Genomic DNA, 18,504 nt, shown 5'->3' with positions numbered 1-18,504 from the left:
TACTTCAATGCTTATGAAAGTATTAACTGGGCCAGGCGCAGTGGCTCACGCCTGTCATCCCAACACTTTGGGAGGCTGAAGGGGGGGCGGATCACGAAGTCAGGAGTTCAAGGCTGGCCAATATGATGAAACCCTGTCTCTACCAAAAATACAAAAATTAGCTGGGCGTGGTGGCGGGCACCTGTAATCCCAGCTACTTGGAAGACTGAGGCTGGAGAATAGTTTGAACCCAGGAGGCAGAGGTTGCAGTGAGCCGAGACTGAGCCATTGCACTCTAGCCTGGGCAACAAGGCAAGACTCTGTCTCAAAAAAAAAAAAAAAAAAAAGTATTAACCAATATTGATGCTCCCCCTGGTGGAGGGTAAGATTACAGCTGGATTGTGTATTTACTGTTAATTTCTAAAAGACAGTTGAGGGATACCAAGCAAACTATGAACTATGGCATCAAGCCTCCTTAATTCTGTGTCACTCATATAACCAAAGTCATTATACTTTATTTTTTTTTTTTTTTTTTTTTTGAGACGGAGTCTCACGCTGTGTCACCCAGGCTGGAGTGCAGTGGCACGATCTCGGCTCACTGCAAGCTCCGCCTCCCAGGTTCAGGCCATTCTCCTGCCTCAGCCTCCGAGTAGCTGGGACTACAGGCGCCCGCCACCACGCCCGGCTAGTTTTTTGTATTTTTAGTAGAGACGGGGTTTCACCATGTTAGCCAGGATGGTCTCGATCTCCTGACCCCGTGATCCGCCCGCCTCGGCCTCCCAAAGTGCTGGGATTACAGGCTTGAGCCACCGCGCCCGGCCCATTATACTTTAAATAGTCACACATACTAATATGAAATCAGTTTCTAGATATTTATCATTTGACATTCATACAATATCCTAGAAACTCTTTTTTCAGCTATAAAAATACATTTATTTTCAGATACCCTTCCCTTTGGAACCAAGACTAAGGAGTTCACATTAGGACAATAAAAAAAATACCTATTTCACTTTCTAACAGGATACCTTTTCATCTTGCTCAGCAACCACAGACTTCCTTGCATATCTGACTTCAGCTGGTTCTGCTCTGAATACCACTGTGTGCTAGAAAGGCATTTTTCTTGAAAGTTCCACCTTTAACCCAAGTAGATTGTATAAGATGTGACAAAGGAATCTAATTATCATCTTTCTCCACCATATTCTAAAACAGAAGATACTGAGTTTATGCTACTAGTCAAGCAGACTGAGACTTGGAGTCTTATCAAATGACTTCTATTTAATCTGTTAAATACACAATAGATGTGACAAGGTAGTATTTAGAAAGTTTTACTGGCTGATGAGATGTCTGTCTATGATCTTAAGTTTAAAGAAATGTTTGAGGGGTGTTTTAAAGCAGAATGACTTTAGAGGACCTTAAAATAAAAGATGCCACCCTGGCCTGACAACTGGCCCTAATGCTTCATTAAAGTTCACTCTAGTTTTGGCCCCTCAATCCCAGACATATGCATAATTGGATGAGTAGAAGGGAAATGTTAGGTAACTAAGTGTATTCAAAACTAAAAACAAAAACAAAAACAAGTTTTCAGTTTTTTAAAAACAAAACATTTTCTCAGGTTGGTCAGAGCTTAACACTTGAAACCTGATTTTAAAATTTCAATTTAGTGACAGGCTGACCACATGCCTGGAAAATCTCAGCAAGACATGAACACTTCTTCATACCTAGTTGCAAAGAGACAGTATCTAGAGATCCCTGAGCAATTACTTAGACTTTCTAGGACTGGTCTCCTCCTTAATATTTGAGGACAAGGCACAGGGTTTCCTAAGCTTGTTTCTTTCCTTTTCCAGAACTTAATAGGCTAACAAGCTTTTTGTTCTATGTCTCTTTATAGAGATTACATAAGCAGTATCACCCTGGGTCCATGTCTTACTTAAGCCCTGTCTTTTGTAAAGACAAAAATAACTGGGAAGGAAAAGAAAAAGCACCGCTATACACGAAGCTAAAATTTTAACTTAGCAATTTCTTCCATATTACTACTACCATACTATTTCATAAGTAGTTTAAGCAAAAGTAACACATTCCTTTTATGTGTTTTAACTTTCCCTCATTTTTCTCAAATTATTCAATCTATTATAAAGCAAGTTTGAAATTTTTCACATAACACTTCATTGGTGGACTCACACCCAACAAATTAACAATGCAAAAGGATTCCCTTGATGAAATTACAAGCTGTGGAAGATCTGAAATAGTAAAAGTTAAACCCTGATACAGTATTAAACATCTTTTTATATATAAAAATAATATACAGTGGGATTTTTATTCAATAAGATACAATCTTTAAGATCAAGAGAGAATATACAAAACTATTCTATGTTATCTGATGTATTTTACTGTATAGTAGGAATAAATATATTTAGAACAGAAAGTGCGACGTCTGTTCCTAGAGAAATCACCAGTTACTTAGTATAGTTTAAAGCCAGTGTTCTGCAGATACTAGGCAGAAAGGAGCTACTGTCGCATTTAAAACAATGTGGTCATTATAAAATAAAGGCCTTAAATCTATAAACAATAACAAAAACACACAAACCAAATGAAAATGTACTAAAATTTAATCATCCATAAAAGCTGTAATTTAATCTGACAGTAAAACACAAGAAGCAATATTAGAGTTGGTTTAGTATATTATATATTTTAGCTTTGAAAGCCATAGAAATCAGTTATCCCAGTTTTTTTTCCTATAAAAGACCCATTTTTTCCAAAGCATTATGCACAATTTTAATTAGAATATAATGACAGATGATATTCCATAATTTTTTAAATATAAAATGAAGTCAATGACTCAAAAAAGTTATCTGCTGCAATGAGTTTGAGGGGACATTTCATAATCAATATCATTACAGATATAAAGTATAATGGTTCAACTTTTTAGTGCTTGATAGGGAGGAATCATGATAAAAAGGTCAATATGAAATCATTTGATTATAGTAGCAATATCTAACATTTGAAATGCATCCATGCTCTTTTGTATAATCATATTAGAGTCAAGTATATTTTCACATCTGTTATAACTGCTATTGCAAAGGAGAAATACTATTGTCTTATTTTCCAAGAGATATACACAGAGCAATTTTTTTCTCCAGGGAACTTGTGCAAACCAATATAAGATCTAAATTCTTCACATAATATATAAAACAGGAGAAGCCTCTTCAGATTTTTTTTTTTTTTTTTTGAAGTCTGGAATGCTGGCACTTTCCAATTAGGCAACAGTTCTTCATTCCTGTAATCTAAGACATGGGATATACAGATATACATATATGTATGGTTAATCTCTTGATGTCAGAAAATGGTACTAAACAAGCAGGTATCCAATAAACTAAAGCGATTTCAGCTGATTTTACCTGGAGAACTAAATTATGCTAAACAGCTACAGTAACAGTGCTATTGTAAATTCCCTTTAAAAATGTTTTAAAAAATCAAAAATAGAAGTTCACAAGAGAGGAGTCCATAACTGATCAACTTGAATTATCCTCAGTTATACTTAGTTATACTCAATTATATTTAGTGTTTCCCATTACATCTGATAATCCTGTCTGTACAGAGAAAAACAATGATATTTTTTCTATCTCATTACCGTCTTATTTTTAGTTTCCTTTTTTACTAAAGGACACCTGCCTCCATAAACTTTCCATAAGACATTCTTTATTCAAGCATTTTATGATTAAATATTAGAATTACCATTTTTAATACAGGTTAAGGCAAGGGATGATACAGAAAGAGCTAATCCCCATAGTTCAAATCAAAGTTAAACTATGGGCAGAAGGGCACAAGAATCAAAGTTAGTCTTATTGTCAACAGACAAGAATTAGGTAAAAGGACGAATCCGGATGATGACTATCTCTCAGATGTCTTTAAAACTGGGACATATAAAAAAGAGATTAACATGATTCAATACAATTTTGCCTAAAGGCTATGGACTAGATAAGCTGCCCTCAGGGTTCATGTACTCTTACTAAAAACGTTTATAATTTCTATTTAAATCTATCCTGTATCTCAGTACTTTTAAAAGTACAGGAACAACATGGCACTTCAAGTCTATAATCACAGTAAAATGGATGTAAAGTAGTCTGATTGCTAAGTCACGTATTATTTGGTATTATCAAACATCCACAGAGATCTTGGATGACTTATTAAGTCAACTTTATCACACATCACAGTCTAAGAATTTATGCAAGCAGGACTAAAGTCTTATTCTAGATCTAGGTCAAGATTTATCTTCTCTAAGGTAAAACTCACAAGGGACTGTCACATTGTTGGGTGTGTATAAATGAATTTTAAAAATCATAATAGGCCAGGAGATGGCACCTTTTCCTTTAACAAAAGCTAAAAGGATATTTTGTGAGAACTGAAAATTAAACTAGGGCCAGCCATAGTAATGAGCTGTCAATGAGTCAGTCAACTGTAAGAGAGTTAAGTAACATAGTATTTAAGAACTGGAACTGGAATCTTCATTTTCTCTATCTTTGTACCCTTACCTAAACAAACACATACACCAGTAATCTTAATAATCATTTTCAGAGAACTGATAATTTAAAGTTACTGAATCAAGGCCAGGCACTGTGGATCGGATCACCTGAGGTCAGGAGTTTGAGACCAGCCTGGCCAATGTGGTAAAACCCCGTCTCTACTAAAACTATAAAAATTAGCTGGGCATGGTGAAGTCCCAGCTACTCAGGAGGTTGAGGCAGGAGAATCGCTTGAACCCAGGAGGCGGAGGTTGCAGTGAGCAGAGATTGCGCCACTGCACTCCAGCCTGGGTGACAGGGCGAGACTCTGTCTCAAAAAAAGAAAAAAAGTTATTGAATTAAGATTTCACGAAAAGCCTAAAGCAAACATTAGCCAGATACTGTCTTTCCTAAATCTGACTACTGGAGATAATCCCCAGGTCCTTTTCTCCTTTCTGCCCATTTTTCCTGTGAATCTTCATTTAAAAAGGGAGCTATAATTACTCAGGTGTTTTTCCCTTAAGAGAGAGATTCATATCTCTAAGGAAGCACATATTAGTTAATAGGGAGCTCTTAACGGATAATCTACTAAATGGACCGAAGAGACTTACCAGAGTTACTGTAACCAACTCTCCAGTGGGACCAGTTTACTCCGACTGGAGACCAAGTTTAGTAATAATTATGTAATAAGCATCAAATTACGTAATACATCCATTCCATGAAAATAATCTTTTATGGTATTATTTATAGAACTGATGAGGTAGAAACGTTCAGGGGATTTAAATACAAATACAAATTAAAGAAAACAGTCCCCACAGATCCTGGTCTCTCACTTGATACTCAGCTTAAATGCTGTCATAAATTCCTTTCCAATGGGGTCATTTAGTGGAAACTAAAATGGTAAAGTCAACTAATACTTAGAAGCCTAAATAGAAAACCTTTATTTGAAAGAAGCTGACGCATACCAGAGAGGGAAATGGCTACCAAAATTACACTGATATACCCCCACATGTCCCCTGGAATGGGTCAAGTTTAAAAGACTGACAATATCAATTTTGGGGATGATGTAGAACTCAAAAACCGTTGGAGTGTGTGTAAACTGGTACAACCACTTTGAAAACCTTTTTAGCAGTATCTACTATAGCCGTCCATATGTATAGCTTATGATCTGGCCATTCCATTCCTAGATATATACCCAACAGAAATGCATGTACATGTGCACAAAGACATATAGGAATGTGCACAGAATTATTCATACTAATTCCCTCAAAGAAAGAACTTAAATGAACACCAACAGCAGAATACAGAAACACACTTCCAGTACTGTCATGCAATAAAAATAAACTATTGCTACATTTAACATAAATAATTCTCAAAAACATATTTTGGAGTGTAAGAAGCCAGACATAGAAAAATACACTATGTTTTTGTTTATGTAAAGTTCAAAAAGAGGCAAAACTAATCCATGGAGTTAGAAATCAGGGCAGAGTTATAATTTAATTTGGAGGAGGGAGACTCCTGTTGTTGTATATGGGTGTGTTCACTTTGGGATAATTCACCAAATGTGCACTTACATCTTTTTATTTCAGAGCAACTACTGTTTCACTTCAATTCAGAATGAATTTGGGAGTCATCTAGGAAGGCGTTGTATTCATTCAACCACTATTTTTTAATACCCAACTCTGTATCAGACACTGGGGACACAGTGGCAAGGAAAAACAGACATGGTCCTTGCTGCCAGAGAGCTTAGAATCTAAAAGCGACAGGGCAAGTTATCCAAAAGATGACTGTACCTACAAGTTATATATCACATTTACAAGTTACAGACACTTAGGAATACCATAACAGATGAAATGGAAAGTAGCTAAAGTCTGGAAAACACCAAAATAAGAAGACGAGAAAGGCACTTCTTCTGCTTTTAGCATCTTACCTGGCTCAGAGCTGCTGCTGACTATGGGCCTAGAGCAGCAGACATGATTTCTTTTTAGGCTTCTTCTTTTCCACTGGTGTTTTCCTATTTATCTGTCTGACCAGGTCATAAAATATCTAAGTAAAAACAAGAAAAAAAGTACTTACTCGACCAACTTTTGAGACTTTGTTCCACAAAACAACTCTGGTACGTACTATTCTGGTCTTAGATATGTATTCTGCTTCTTTCTTTGAAAGTCAGATTTGTTAGAAGGCTCTGACTTTCAATCAGGGTAAAAAGCAGGACTTACCTATTTATAATGAAGGAAATGCCCTTGCTCCTAGATATTCGACATCAAATCAAGAAAAAGAACTGGTAGTAAAAAATAGTGAAAACTCCAAACCTACAGAAAAGTTGCAAAAATAGTACCAACTTCGTATATTCTTCCCAGATTCACCAATTCGTAACATTTTGCCACTTTTACTTCACACACACACACACACACTTTCTGAATCATCTGAGAGTAGACCTTAACTATTAAGTCCTTAATAGTTAAATTGTTCCTAAGAACAAGGATATTCTCTTACATAAACACATTATAGTTATTACACTTAAGACATTTAAGGATTGACATATTATTTTGTATAACTACACAGCAAATTCCAATTTTGTGTCAATTGCCCCAATAATGTACTTTATAGTAACTTTCCCCTCCAAGGACAAGATCCATTCAGGATCACACACTGCATTTTATTTCCTCTCACTTTAGTTTTTAAAAATCTGGAACAGTTCCTTGGCCTTTGCCTTTCAGGACATTGTCATTTCTGAAAAATAAAGGCTAGTAACTTCCCTCAATTTGGGCTTATCTGAGATTTTCTCGTGATTAGATTCAGGTTATACATTTTTGTCTAAAATAGGACAGAAGAGATACTGTCCCCCTTTCAAGATATCACATGCAGAGGCACATGATTTTTGTCTTTTTTTATGTTAATTTTGGTTAAAGCAAAAAATATTCAGAAAAAGTCTGCTAATCCTTGATTTGAAGTAACAAATATTTGTGGGTTTTAGTTTGTTTGTTTTGTTTTGAGACAGAGTCTCACTCTGTCACCCAGGCTGGAGTGCTGTGGCACAATCTCGGCTCACTGCAACCTCCACTTCCCAGGCTCAAGCGATCCTTCCATCTCAGCCTCCTGAACAGCTGGGAACTACAGGCGTGCGCCACCACACCCAGCTAATTTTTCTTTTTCGTAGAGACAAGGGTTTTGCAATGTTGCCCAGACTGGTCTCAAACATCTGAGGTCAAGTGATCTGGCTGTCTCGGCCTCCCAAAGTGCCAGGATTTTAGATGTGAGCCACTGTGCCCAACCCAAATAATATTTGTTAATAAATCCTGTGGATTCATTTTTGGATGAAAAGTGCAGTGTCAAAGACAAAAATACAATGCTACTTATCTCATAAAAGCAGATTATTTTAACTCTGATGCCAAAGTATTAAAACATGAAATAGATAAGCTTTGCTATGAAATACAACACTTACTAATGATTTGGAATAAAAACAAATATCATAGAAGTCCCTTATTGATACTAACCTGGAATAAATAGTTCTTTGCAGAAATATATTAAAAAATGGACTGGCTTTAAGGAGCATCTCAGGGACAACTGGTAAAATCTGAATATATACCAAACACAGACTGTGTCATCAATTTTTAGGATTCTAATCATTGTGCTGTGGTTGTGTAAGACAATGTCTTTGATCTGAGGATACATACACTAAAATATTTAGGGGTAAAGAAGTGTAATTTCTGTAAACAAGTGGCAAAATTTTAATAATGGGTGAATCTGATGAAGGGTGAACAAATTCTTTTTTATTGTTCTTATATCTTTTGAGTACATTTTAAGAGTAAAATATTTTTAAATTATCAATCTACAAGTATTTTAAGATAGATGGTAAATAATTATATTTCTTTAAAATGATAATTGCCTATTTACTTTTTTAAATGGTCCAGACTACAAGACTAAATTAACTGTTAAAAAGAAAAAAAACCTGAATGATTTATCCAAAAGCTATAAAAGTGACTCATTTAAATTCTTTTCTTTCTGCTCCATTCTTCCCACTCCCATCCTCTTCAAATCATTTAACTGTTATCTTATTTCTAAAAGAAGTCTGAAAACAGAATTTATAAACAAAATTGTAGTTTCTGTTTTACAACTCCAAAGTTCAAGTTGTTTCAAAACTCTGAAAACTTCAAGAACTCAATGTGCTTAAGCCACAAATGAGCTTTTATTAGTTCCCTACACTCAATGCATAAGCTATAAGATAAAAAATTAATAAAAGTAAACTAAAACAGTAAGTTAATAAAAATTACAAGTAGTTTCTATTTCAGTTTCTTCATACTAGCCAGTTTCTGGTTTCTGGTACTATACAGAAAGGTAACTAATGTTTGTAGTATTATTCTAAATTATTTCTTTGGAAAACATTGCCTACCTCACAGCAGCAGATGGTTCAGTGATGAGGGCAAGTTCGAACTATAATATTTGGTTAGAAATGCTGAAAGGCCCCAGCCTAGGTTCTTCCTCATCTCTCTGAACTATAGAAAAATCTAAAGGGAACACAGAATAGAGTTTCTCAATCCCTCTCCCATTCCTAAATTGGGATGTCTTGATTCCAATTACTATTCCAGCCTCAGCAAAGAACAATTAATTCTTGATTAAGACTACTGTGATTCTGGTATAGCCATATACTACTTTAAAACATTGCAAAGTGGTGTGAATAAGAGTTATTTATATATATATATATATATATATGAATGAATTAGGGGGCTCTTCAGCCAAGTAGTATGTCCTTGTGTCTGTTTTCAAATTTAAGGCCAAGAGGTGAGTTTTTGAAAGTATCTCTCTATAATTCAGGCATTCAAAAATCACAAAAAAATTTACAAGGCAAAAGTTGTGTGAGGAACTATTAACTATCAAAGAAATCCTGTAGCTGGATTATCAGGTTATAATGAGAAAAATATTAAAAGAAACTAAAATTATCTGCTCCATTCTCCCCACTCAAGAATTGAACATAAAGTTTGTATGTTTTCCAAAAAGTAAAGATTCTTGAGACGGCTAATGCATTTCATTTTATGGTTTTTCTGTTTGTTTTTATAAACCCTTGTTTATAAACTCTCTGCTTTAACAAGAGTGCTATGAAAAAGTATCTCTGCTGCATTGGAAACTAATCCAGAGGAAGTTTAATAGCGTGCAGGAAGGTTTAACAGCATGTAGGTTCTCACAAACATGTAGTGCACTGTCCTCTGGCTCCCAAAGGGAGAAGTCCTATGCACTGGACCCAGGCCCAACCCAGCCCCACCGGAGCCTGGAGCCTGACGAACTTGGTTGGTGGGTCCCACGGAGGTAAGGACAAGGACAGCAAGGAACCACATCCCTTAAGGCCAATTATCTTGTAGATAGTGACCTCACATCACTGTTCTGCTAGCCAAACACATTCACCACTTCTAACACATTCTTTATCAAAATCACTTTTTTTCTTTAATTATTGCTGAAAGACTTGTTCCCCCAGTAGGATGCAAACTTCTTCAGGGCAGGAATAGTGTCTGTCTGACTATTACCTGGGGGCCTGACACAGGGCCAGACACATAATAGTCAATAAATATTTGCTGAGTAAATATAATTTATAAATTTCCTGTTTCTATGTACTTGTTAAAAATTGTTTCACATAAAAAAGCAAGCTTGGGCATTCTTGATTATCTGTAAAATACAGAAGCTGACGCAAGCTTAATTTTTTTTTTACCTGCCAGGTGTTTAAAGTAACCTGGTCATTTTTAAAAGTCAGATAATAGTCTCTAAGCATAATATTAGTCAAGAAAAAGTGGCCAGCAGAACCACAGGCCAGAGAGAACAGCAAGCAAAAACAGAGGATTCATAACTTAACCCACTCTCACTCTCACTCTCACCTATGTAGTTAAGTGATCTGAATTCTGACTGATTACCTGTAATGCTACAAATGGCAAATGCAAGGGCAGGAAAGACACCCACTCTGTTTTGTTTTTATTTTTTTTAAAAGGCTTATGGTAAAGTTAACAAAAGCAAGGGAACTTTTTAAGGTTGATTGGTGGGGACAGTTGGAAATTGCACTAAATTTTTAGGGGCCCAGTAAACTAGCAAACTGTTGGCCCTTTACACCCAGGCATGCAGCTTATTTGCTAAGTATTCTTGTCCACAGCTATGTTTTCAAGATAGTGGAGTGCTTAACTCAGTGACCCCACCCCCATGCCCCGCACAAAAGCCTTGTGCATCAGCTGTATCAGGCCTAAAGGACTGAGTGAATTCCAGGTACATGTCCATACTCACACAGATTACCCACTTATGAGTCATGCACCAAAGGTGAGGTAAGACTCAGAACATTATTCTGTGATATCCATGAAAACATATTATTTTCCAACTTGACTTTACAACCTATTTTATGCATTTGGATGAATAATTATTACAATATAAGGGTGATGTAATAATTTTTACACACCACTTTATCGCATATCACTTAGAGGCTTAGCAGGATTTTATACACATTCTTTCATTTTAGCTTCCTCTTTTACAATAAGGTAAATTTAAGTATCCTCATACAGCCATCAAAGTGACCTTATGTAAGCTAAAAAATATAGTTTCTAGGAATTAGTGTTTCCTATAAAATGACAGAATCAAGATTGCTTAAAAGATAAAAAATGCTTCTTAAAAGTTTGGCTGTTAACTTAAAGCAAACTAAAAAGGCACTTGTTTGTGCTGCCCAGCAATTGTAGGTTACCTCATTAACATTGATCTTTGACTTTGCAGAAGATTCTAAAAAGGCACAGTTACACCACTGTCTTGCTAAATTCTGGCCCTGTTCTTTGCCAACTACTCGCTCATCTTCCAGGTCACATTTATTGCCAACCAAAATCATTGGAACCTGTGGGAAGAAAAAAACATAAAATGAACAATAACATACTTATTACTTAGCCTTTTAAAAAAATAAATAAGCAATTATCTGCCACCAACTAAAATGCATTAGTTGGGACTGCAAGCTTCATCAAGTACTAACAAAAAGTGTATGTTGAGGGGAAGAGGTGAAGGAAGGAGGAACAGACCAAAAAAAAAAAAAAAAAAAAAATGGAAGAGATCCCACTACATAGATACACTAAATTATTTTAAGACTATAATGCTGTCCAGGTGCAATGGTTCATGCCTGTAATCCCAGGGAGGCTGAGGCAGGAGAATTTCTTAAGCTCAGGAGCCTGAGACAAGCCTGGGTAACATAGTGAGACCTGGTCTCTACTAAAAAATTCAAAAACAATCAGCCAGGCAGGATGGCACACACCTGTAGTCCCAACTACTCAGGGGGTTGAGGTGGGAAGATCACTTGAGCCCAGGAGGTAGACTGTAATGTGTGAATTATGCCAAAGAAATTTTAGAAATAAAAACATACCACTATGGATCTTAATAATGTTCTTTGAACACTGTTTCTGACACAACTACCATCTTTCAAAGCTCAACTTAGTTCCTACTTCTATGAAGTATTCTTTGGCTCCTCTTTTTCCCCTACTGCACTTTTTAACCTGTAGCACAATGAGTACTTTATTACACATGTTCTCATTTTCTAAACATCTCACCACATAATTTCGAGGTTAATTTTGAAAGTTAAATTTTTTTTTTTGGTCACAGGGGCTCTTTCAGGCATGTGGCAGGTAGCTTCCAAATCCTCTACTGATAGAGAAAACAGGCACTTTTTTATTTGGCCACAGCGAGATGGCATAACACCTAACAGAGAAAAAAAAATACTTACATCTTCCGTGTCCTTAACCCGTAAAATCTGTTCCCTCAGGTCCTGTAAGTCATTAAACGTGGACTGAGCTGTAATAGAATATACTAGTGCAAAACCTTGGCCATTCTTCATATACAAATCCCTCATCGCTGTAAATTGCTCCTATGATTAAAAAATATGCAATTATAAATATATGAATTTTTTGAATGTATACTGGAACAATTCAAAACAGCATACGTACAAGTGAGCAACTACATTTTTTATTACTTGCTATCCTAACAGAAAACAAAACTTAACATAGTTTCCAGCAACTCTGAGGTGACTAGAAACAATGACAGTAAACTGTAGAATTAAAAAGGAATTCTTAACCACTTTAATTTGCTTTTGTGTGATTTAGAACTGTATATAATTTTTTAGAAACAGATCTTAATTTTGATCCTAAATAATTTTATTTGCAAATTTATGACACAACTACTGCCCAGGTGCTAACAATCTGAGGTATAAGCCCAATACTGAACTATGACTTAATCATCCAGCATCAATATCTCTACTGGCAGATTTTATCATCTTTCTTTTACTATTCCCATGGCATAGCAAGATTTTTATCATCTTGACAGTCAATAAACTCTTTTTATAAGCACTTGTTAATGGTCAGGGGCAATGACTCACATCTGTAATCCCAACACTCTGGAAGGCCAAGGCAGGTGGATCAATCACCCCAGGTCAGGAGTTAGAGACTAGCCTGGCCAACATGGTGAAACCCCGCCTCTACTAAAAATACAAAACTAGCTGGGCGTAGTGGTGCACGCCTATAGTCCCAGCTACTCAGTAGGCTGAGGCAGAAGAATCACTTGAACCCAGGAGGCAGAGGTTGCAGTGAGCCAAGATCATAACACTGCACTCAAGCCTGGGCAACAAGAGTGAAACTCTGTCTCGGGGGAAAAAAAAAAAAAAAAAAAAAAAGAGCTTGTTCATGTATTTTCATTTTCCACTTTGTGAGAATAGTGCAATGACATATACCTTTCAGTTAAATTTACTAATTGTTAACATTTAGTCACTGAGCTTTAGTCATGCCAAATTAAAATTATTTAATTTTAAACTTCCTTTTATCTGGTGACAATCATTACTGCATTTGTAACTACAGAGGTTAATACAAGACAAAATCTTATTTTAGAAAAGTTTTAGTGTTTTATATATATTATTTTAAAAGCACTTATGGTAGAATATTAAAAATGTATACATCTTAGGTCTTTATATTAAGTAACTACACATTTTGGATCTTTTTACCTTTGGATGCATTAAACAGAAAAGACAAATCCACAAGGTTTCTTAAGCTTGTTGCTGCCTTGGCTTCCTTGCTCGCCATGACCATTACACCTCTATTTTGTCTACTACATCTAAAATAGTTCTGGTTGTTCTACCCTGGCTGACATACTCTTTCTTGTATTCCAGGGAGTTAGCTATGCTACCACTCAACCATTTCTCCAGCTTCAAATTCGTCTATGGTCTGCCACAGGAATATGGCTGAGCTTCCTATACTGCTGCCAGTGTATTTTCTGGGAAAGATGTAAAAACTGGGAGTTTCCTGGATTTTTCACTGATAAGGTTTGCAACAGGCAACCTAAGTTCTGAAAATCCAATTTAAGAAAAGTCCTTACAGAACTGCTGTGGTTGGTGTCCCCTCCTATTGAGAATGCCAACCCCCTTCTTAAGGACAGTCTACAAGTTTCATCCATTCACAACAAATATCTACTAACAATGTTGTAGCCCTACCTTTTAAGGTAAAGCCAATAGGGTTCTCCGAGAGTTTGGATGTACACAGAATATAACAAAAAATACAGTCAAAGATGACTCCATGGTTTCAGGCATAACCAACTAAAAGGGTACTATTTACTGAGATGGGAAAGAATGGAAAGACCCAGGTCAGGGAAAGGCTATCAGGAGTTCAGTTTGGACATGTTATGTTTGAGATGCTTATTAGACATACAAAAAGAGATACCAAGAGGCAGTTAGATATAAGAGCTTGAAGTTCAGAAAAGAAATGAGAGATAGGGATATTGTTTGGATGTTTGTCACCTCCAAACCTTATGCTGAAATGTAATCCGCAATGTTGGAGGTGAGGCCTGTGGGAGGTGTTTGGGTCATGGAGGCAAATCCCTCATGAATGGCTTAGTGCTATCCTCACGATTGTGAGTTCCCATGAGATCTGGTTGTCTGAAAGTGTGTGGCATCTCCCGCTCTCTCTTTGCTCTTGCCATATAAAACATCTACTCCCCTTTGCCTTTCACTATGACTGGTAAGATTCCTGAGGTGTTTACCAGAAGCAGATGCTGAAGCTATGCTTGTATAGCCTGCAGAACCATGAGCCAATTAAACCTCTTTTCTTCATAAATTATCCAGCCTCAGGTATTTCTTTACAACAATGCAAACGGCCTAATACAGACAGAGTTATAAAGTTAGTATTTATTAGGATACAGATTGTATTTAAAACCAAGCAACTGAAGATCTCCAAAGCAGTAGAAAAGAGAAGTGCAAGTATTGAACCCTGAGGTCCTCCAACATTAAGAGGTGGGGAAGATAAAGAGGAATTAGGAAAGGAGACGTAGGAGTAACCAATGAGACGGAGAAAATCCGAAAAGTATTGTTTCTTGAAAGCCAAATGAATAAAGGTTTTACATTAGAAAGCAGTGATAAACTGAGTCAAAGGCTGCTGAAAAGTCAAGGGAGTTGAGGATATATTCAAGAGAATTATAAATGATGGACGGACCGTGGACCTGAAGCTATATGCAGAGGGGGCTGAAGATATAAAGGATAATAAAAAGATGTTAGGATAAATGGATTACAGGTTGTAATGAAGTTGAAGGGCACTAAAGGAAATGAGATGTCTTGGGTGCAGTGGCTCACACCTGTTATCCCAGCACTTTGGGAGGCCAAAGACAGGAGGATCCCTTGAGTCCAGGAGTTCAAGACCAGCTTGGACAACATAGTGAGACCCTGTCTCTACAAAAAACAAACAAACAAACAAACAAAAACACCTAGGTGTGGTGGTGTGCGCCTGCAGTAGCACCAGCTCCTCAGGAGGTGATGGTGGGAAGATTTCTTGACCCTGGGAGATTGAAGCAGAAGTGATCTGTGTTCAGACCACTGCACTCCAGCCTGGGTGACAGAGAGAGACCCTGTTTCAAAACAAAAAACAAAACAAAACAAAACAAAAAGAGGAAGTGAGATGGATAAAGAAAAAAGTAGTGAGTAGTGGAGGATAAGAAGCTTGGAAATTAGATTAGGGAGGTATTATATATTGGTAATCACACAGTCTAGGGTAAAACCATGGTATGAATGCCTTAAAGGTAGGATGGGCATCAAGGAACTGATAGGCCAAGCCAGGGTAGTAAATTATCTATGTGTGAGAGAGCAAAAATCTTCAAAGGGTAAGGAGTGATTCTGAGACAAGATTAAGCAGCTGTTTGCAAGGTTTTATGCAAGGCACCAGGGACACAAACAAGCAAATAGGCCTTATAACACAGCATGTTGAGTGCTATGATGGGAGACAGACACGATATTGGATAGCACAAAGTAAAGATCTCTGTGATAGAGAACTTCCGTCTTACAATTTGGACAGAGAAAAAAGAATGCCCATACATTGTGGATGTGATTAAAAAAAAAAAAAAAAAAAGTAGAAAGTATTCTTTTTAGCTATTGGGGTTTCTGGAAACAAAGGGGAATTTTACTGATTCAGAAGCTAAAAACATTAGGGAGTAGGAGGGTGGGAGAGGGAGAGACAGCTTGATTCAGCTGATACAAGACGTAGTTTCAGAAGGTCTTTACCAGAAGCTTGCTGTGAGGGCAAAGGTCCCTGTTAAAAGTTAAGATCAATTTTAAGCATGGAAAAATATAGTATAATTAGTACTATATTGTTGTATAATATCACTCCAATTTGCTTACATGCTTTTTTGGACTATCTGAAATGTTTCCATCATTTATAAAAATTACGGTAGAAAATTTTGTGCTGAATTTTAAACAACTTATCACATTTAAGAATGCCAGTCAGGTGCCATGGCTCACACCTATAATCCCAGCACTTTCAGAAACAGAGCCAGGAAGAACACTTGAGGCCAGGAGTTTGAGATTAGCCTGGGCAACACAGAGAGACTACTTCTAAAAAAAAAATTTTTTTTTATTAGCCGGGGGTGGTGGTACGTGCCTGTAGTTCTAGCTACCCAGGAGGCTGCGGCAGGAAGATTGCTTGAACCCAGGAGACTGCAGTGAGCTATGACTGCACCACTACACCCTCGCCTAGGCGATAGAGCAAGACCCTGTCTCTTAAGAAAAACAAAAGACGAACCCATCCACTTTAAAGCTAGGAATTGTCTAATGTGTCAAGTCTATGTGTATGGAGAAAAATAAACAAATAAAAGCAAAGATTGCTTCATGTATGTATTTTGTGTGGCAGTATAACTGGAAACCATCAGTTATTAATAAAAAATTATAAAGGTGATGGTATTACTGAAGATAAGAAGAATAAAAGCAAATACACAATTCCATACTGTGTAACAGACATTATGCCGAATGATTTATAATTATTATCTCATTTGCTTATCACAAACACCTTATGATATACTAATATCATTATACTCATTTAAAGATTAGAAAAAGGAGGCTCAAAGTAATCCTAAATCTTCTGAGGAAGATTTTTGCCTTCCTCAGAAAACATGTATCTGTCACCAACCCCTAGAGATGTCAAAATGTTAGTGAAAAGAAAAAATTATAAAAATTAATGACTATGGTGCCAAAAGACAAGGTCTTATTTAAACCCACAGAAATACAAATATTAGCTAAAACTCTAAATTTAAAATACATTTAAAAAAATCATTGATAGCATAATCCTTACCTCAATGTAGGAAGAAACCCAACACACAGATTATTACAGCTGAACTTTGTGATACGTAAGCATTAACTACATTACAGTTGATTTCATATTACTTAAGAATCCCTATGTTCAGAGAATTTCTTCTTAATCAGAATGATTACTTTTACTCAGAATTATTTGGATGACAAAACCTACTCAGATGACAAAACCTGCTCACAAATTAAAATCTATCAAAAAAAGAGAAAACATCCTTACTGTCCCTGCAGTATCCAGGATTTCGAGCATACACTGTTGGCAATCGACTTCAACTTGCTGTGGGGGCAAAAAAAGAAAAAGTTAAAAAGTAACATCAAAATCTCATTCTGTTTTCTTCTCCTGTCTTCCATCAAAGTTATCTATTAACAAATACAAAACCTTTCTCCAGCAGCATGCTGTATGGCTGGGGGTAAACTTGGTACCACAATAAAGAACAGCGGTCTCAAGTACAGGCTATTCATATTACAGAAGCCAAGATGGTTAATGCTGAGTTTAGATATTTTCTGACCTCTGTAATGATTCTTATTTGTTCTTAATAAAGGCAAAAATCGTATTTTGGAATTTAAGGAAAACTTCAACAAACAAGTATAGTTCTAACAGAAAAAAAGTATATATGCCTATTTATATTATCTCCAAAGAAAACAAAGTACAAAAATATTAAATGGCTCAAAATGCACACAAGATTTTGGGGTAAAAAAAAAATCTTGCCAACTTACCATGTTCAAGTTGTTAAAATTTTACTAAAACATGCAGAAAATTAATACATAGTAAAATTTGAGTTTAAGACATAAAAGAAACACAGGAATACTCAAATAAACAGCAATGAGCTAAAACAGTCCTCAAGACTAAGGCACTTTTCTAGAAAAGCTCTATGTGAAAGGTGAAATTTTATACACTGAGTTCTATTTACCCACTGATCTTATAAAAGAAGAGAAGGTTGGTCTAAAGAAAGTATCAACTATCAACTGTGTGGAAAACTATTTTAATAAAGAAGGGATTAAGAAAAGTTAGTCCTTTAGAATTTTAGGTACAGATCTTGCTTTGCAGTTAAAGCTTTAACTAGCAACTTACTTTGGGGAAATTTCAGTAGAGCAACACTGTCTTCTAAAAATAAATGTGCTAACCTAAAGACTATTTTAAACTCTGCTTCTGTGTCAGATCAGACATTGATGAGGGGCACCACTGGTCAGACCACAAACTCATCCCCCCCACCACTTATGGGACAAGTGTGATAATCTGCAAAATGTGTAATTGGGAACGCTCAATGAATAATCAATTAGGACTACAGTTTCTCAATGTATCTAGAGCATAATTTTGTTTCCAATTTGAAGACAATGAAACTGCTCTGCTAGTAGTGCTTCATGAACTAACATTAATTCAACAAAAGTTACAGCACTCTTAAAGGTAAATTCTAAAAA

The 18,504-nt window shown here is 36.2% G+C and overlaps 1 protein-coding gene across 3 annotated transcripts in view; it reads right to left on the bottom strand.

Annotated features, from left to right (window-relative positions):
• Positions 1–2,510: 2,510 nt before the first annotated feature.
• Positions 2,511–18,504, bottom strand: part of RAP1A (RAP1A, member of RAS oncogene family) — a 171,102-nt gene continuing 155,108 nt past the window's right edge. For all 3 annotated transcript variants that reach the window (XM_025387817.1, XM_025387808.1, XM_025387826.1), the window contains 5 exons: positions 17,306–17,362; positions 12,205–12,345; positions 11,188–11,331; positions 6,409–6,524; positions 2,511–3,260 (listed from right to left, as the gene is read on the bottom strand). In XM_025387817.1, the coding sequence (XP_025243602.1) occupies positions 6,438–6,524; positions 11,188–11,331; positions 12,205–12,345; positions 17,306–17,362 (429 nt within the window). In that variant the 3' untranslated portion in view covers positions 2,511–3,260; positions 6,409–6,437. The remainder of the gene's footprint in view (positions 3,261–6,408; positions 6,525–11,187; positions 11,332–12,204; positions 12,346–17,305; positions 17,363–18,504) is intronic.

This window comes from Theropithecus gelada, chromosome 1 (assembly GCF_003255815.1).
Source record: "Theropithecus gelada isolate Dixy chromosome 1, Tgel_1.0, whole genome shotgun sequence".
In the NCBI taxonomy this organism is placed as follows: Eukaryota; Metazoa; Chordata; class Mammalia; order Primates; family Cercopithecidae; genus Theropithecus; species Theropithecus gelada.
Note: the sequence above shows the minus strand (reverse complement) of the source record. Positions and strands in the feature narration are given on the sequence as shown.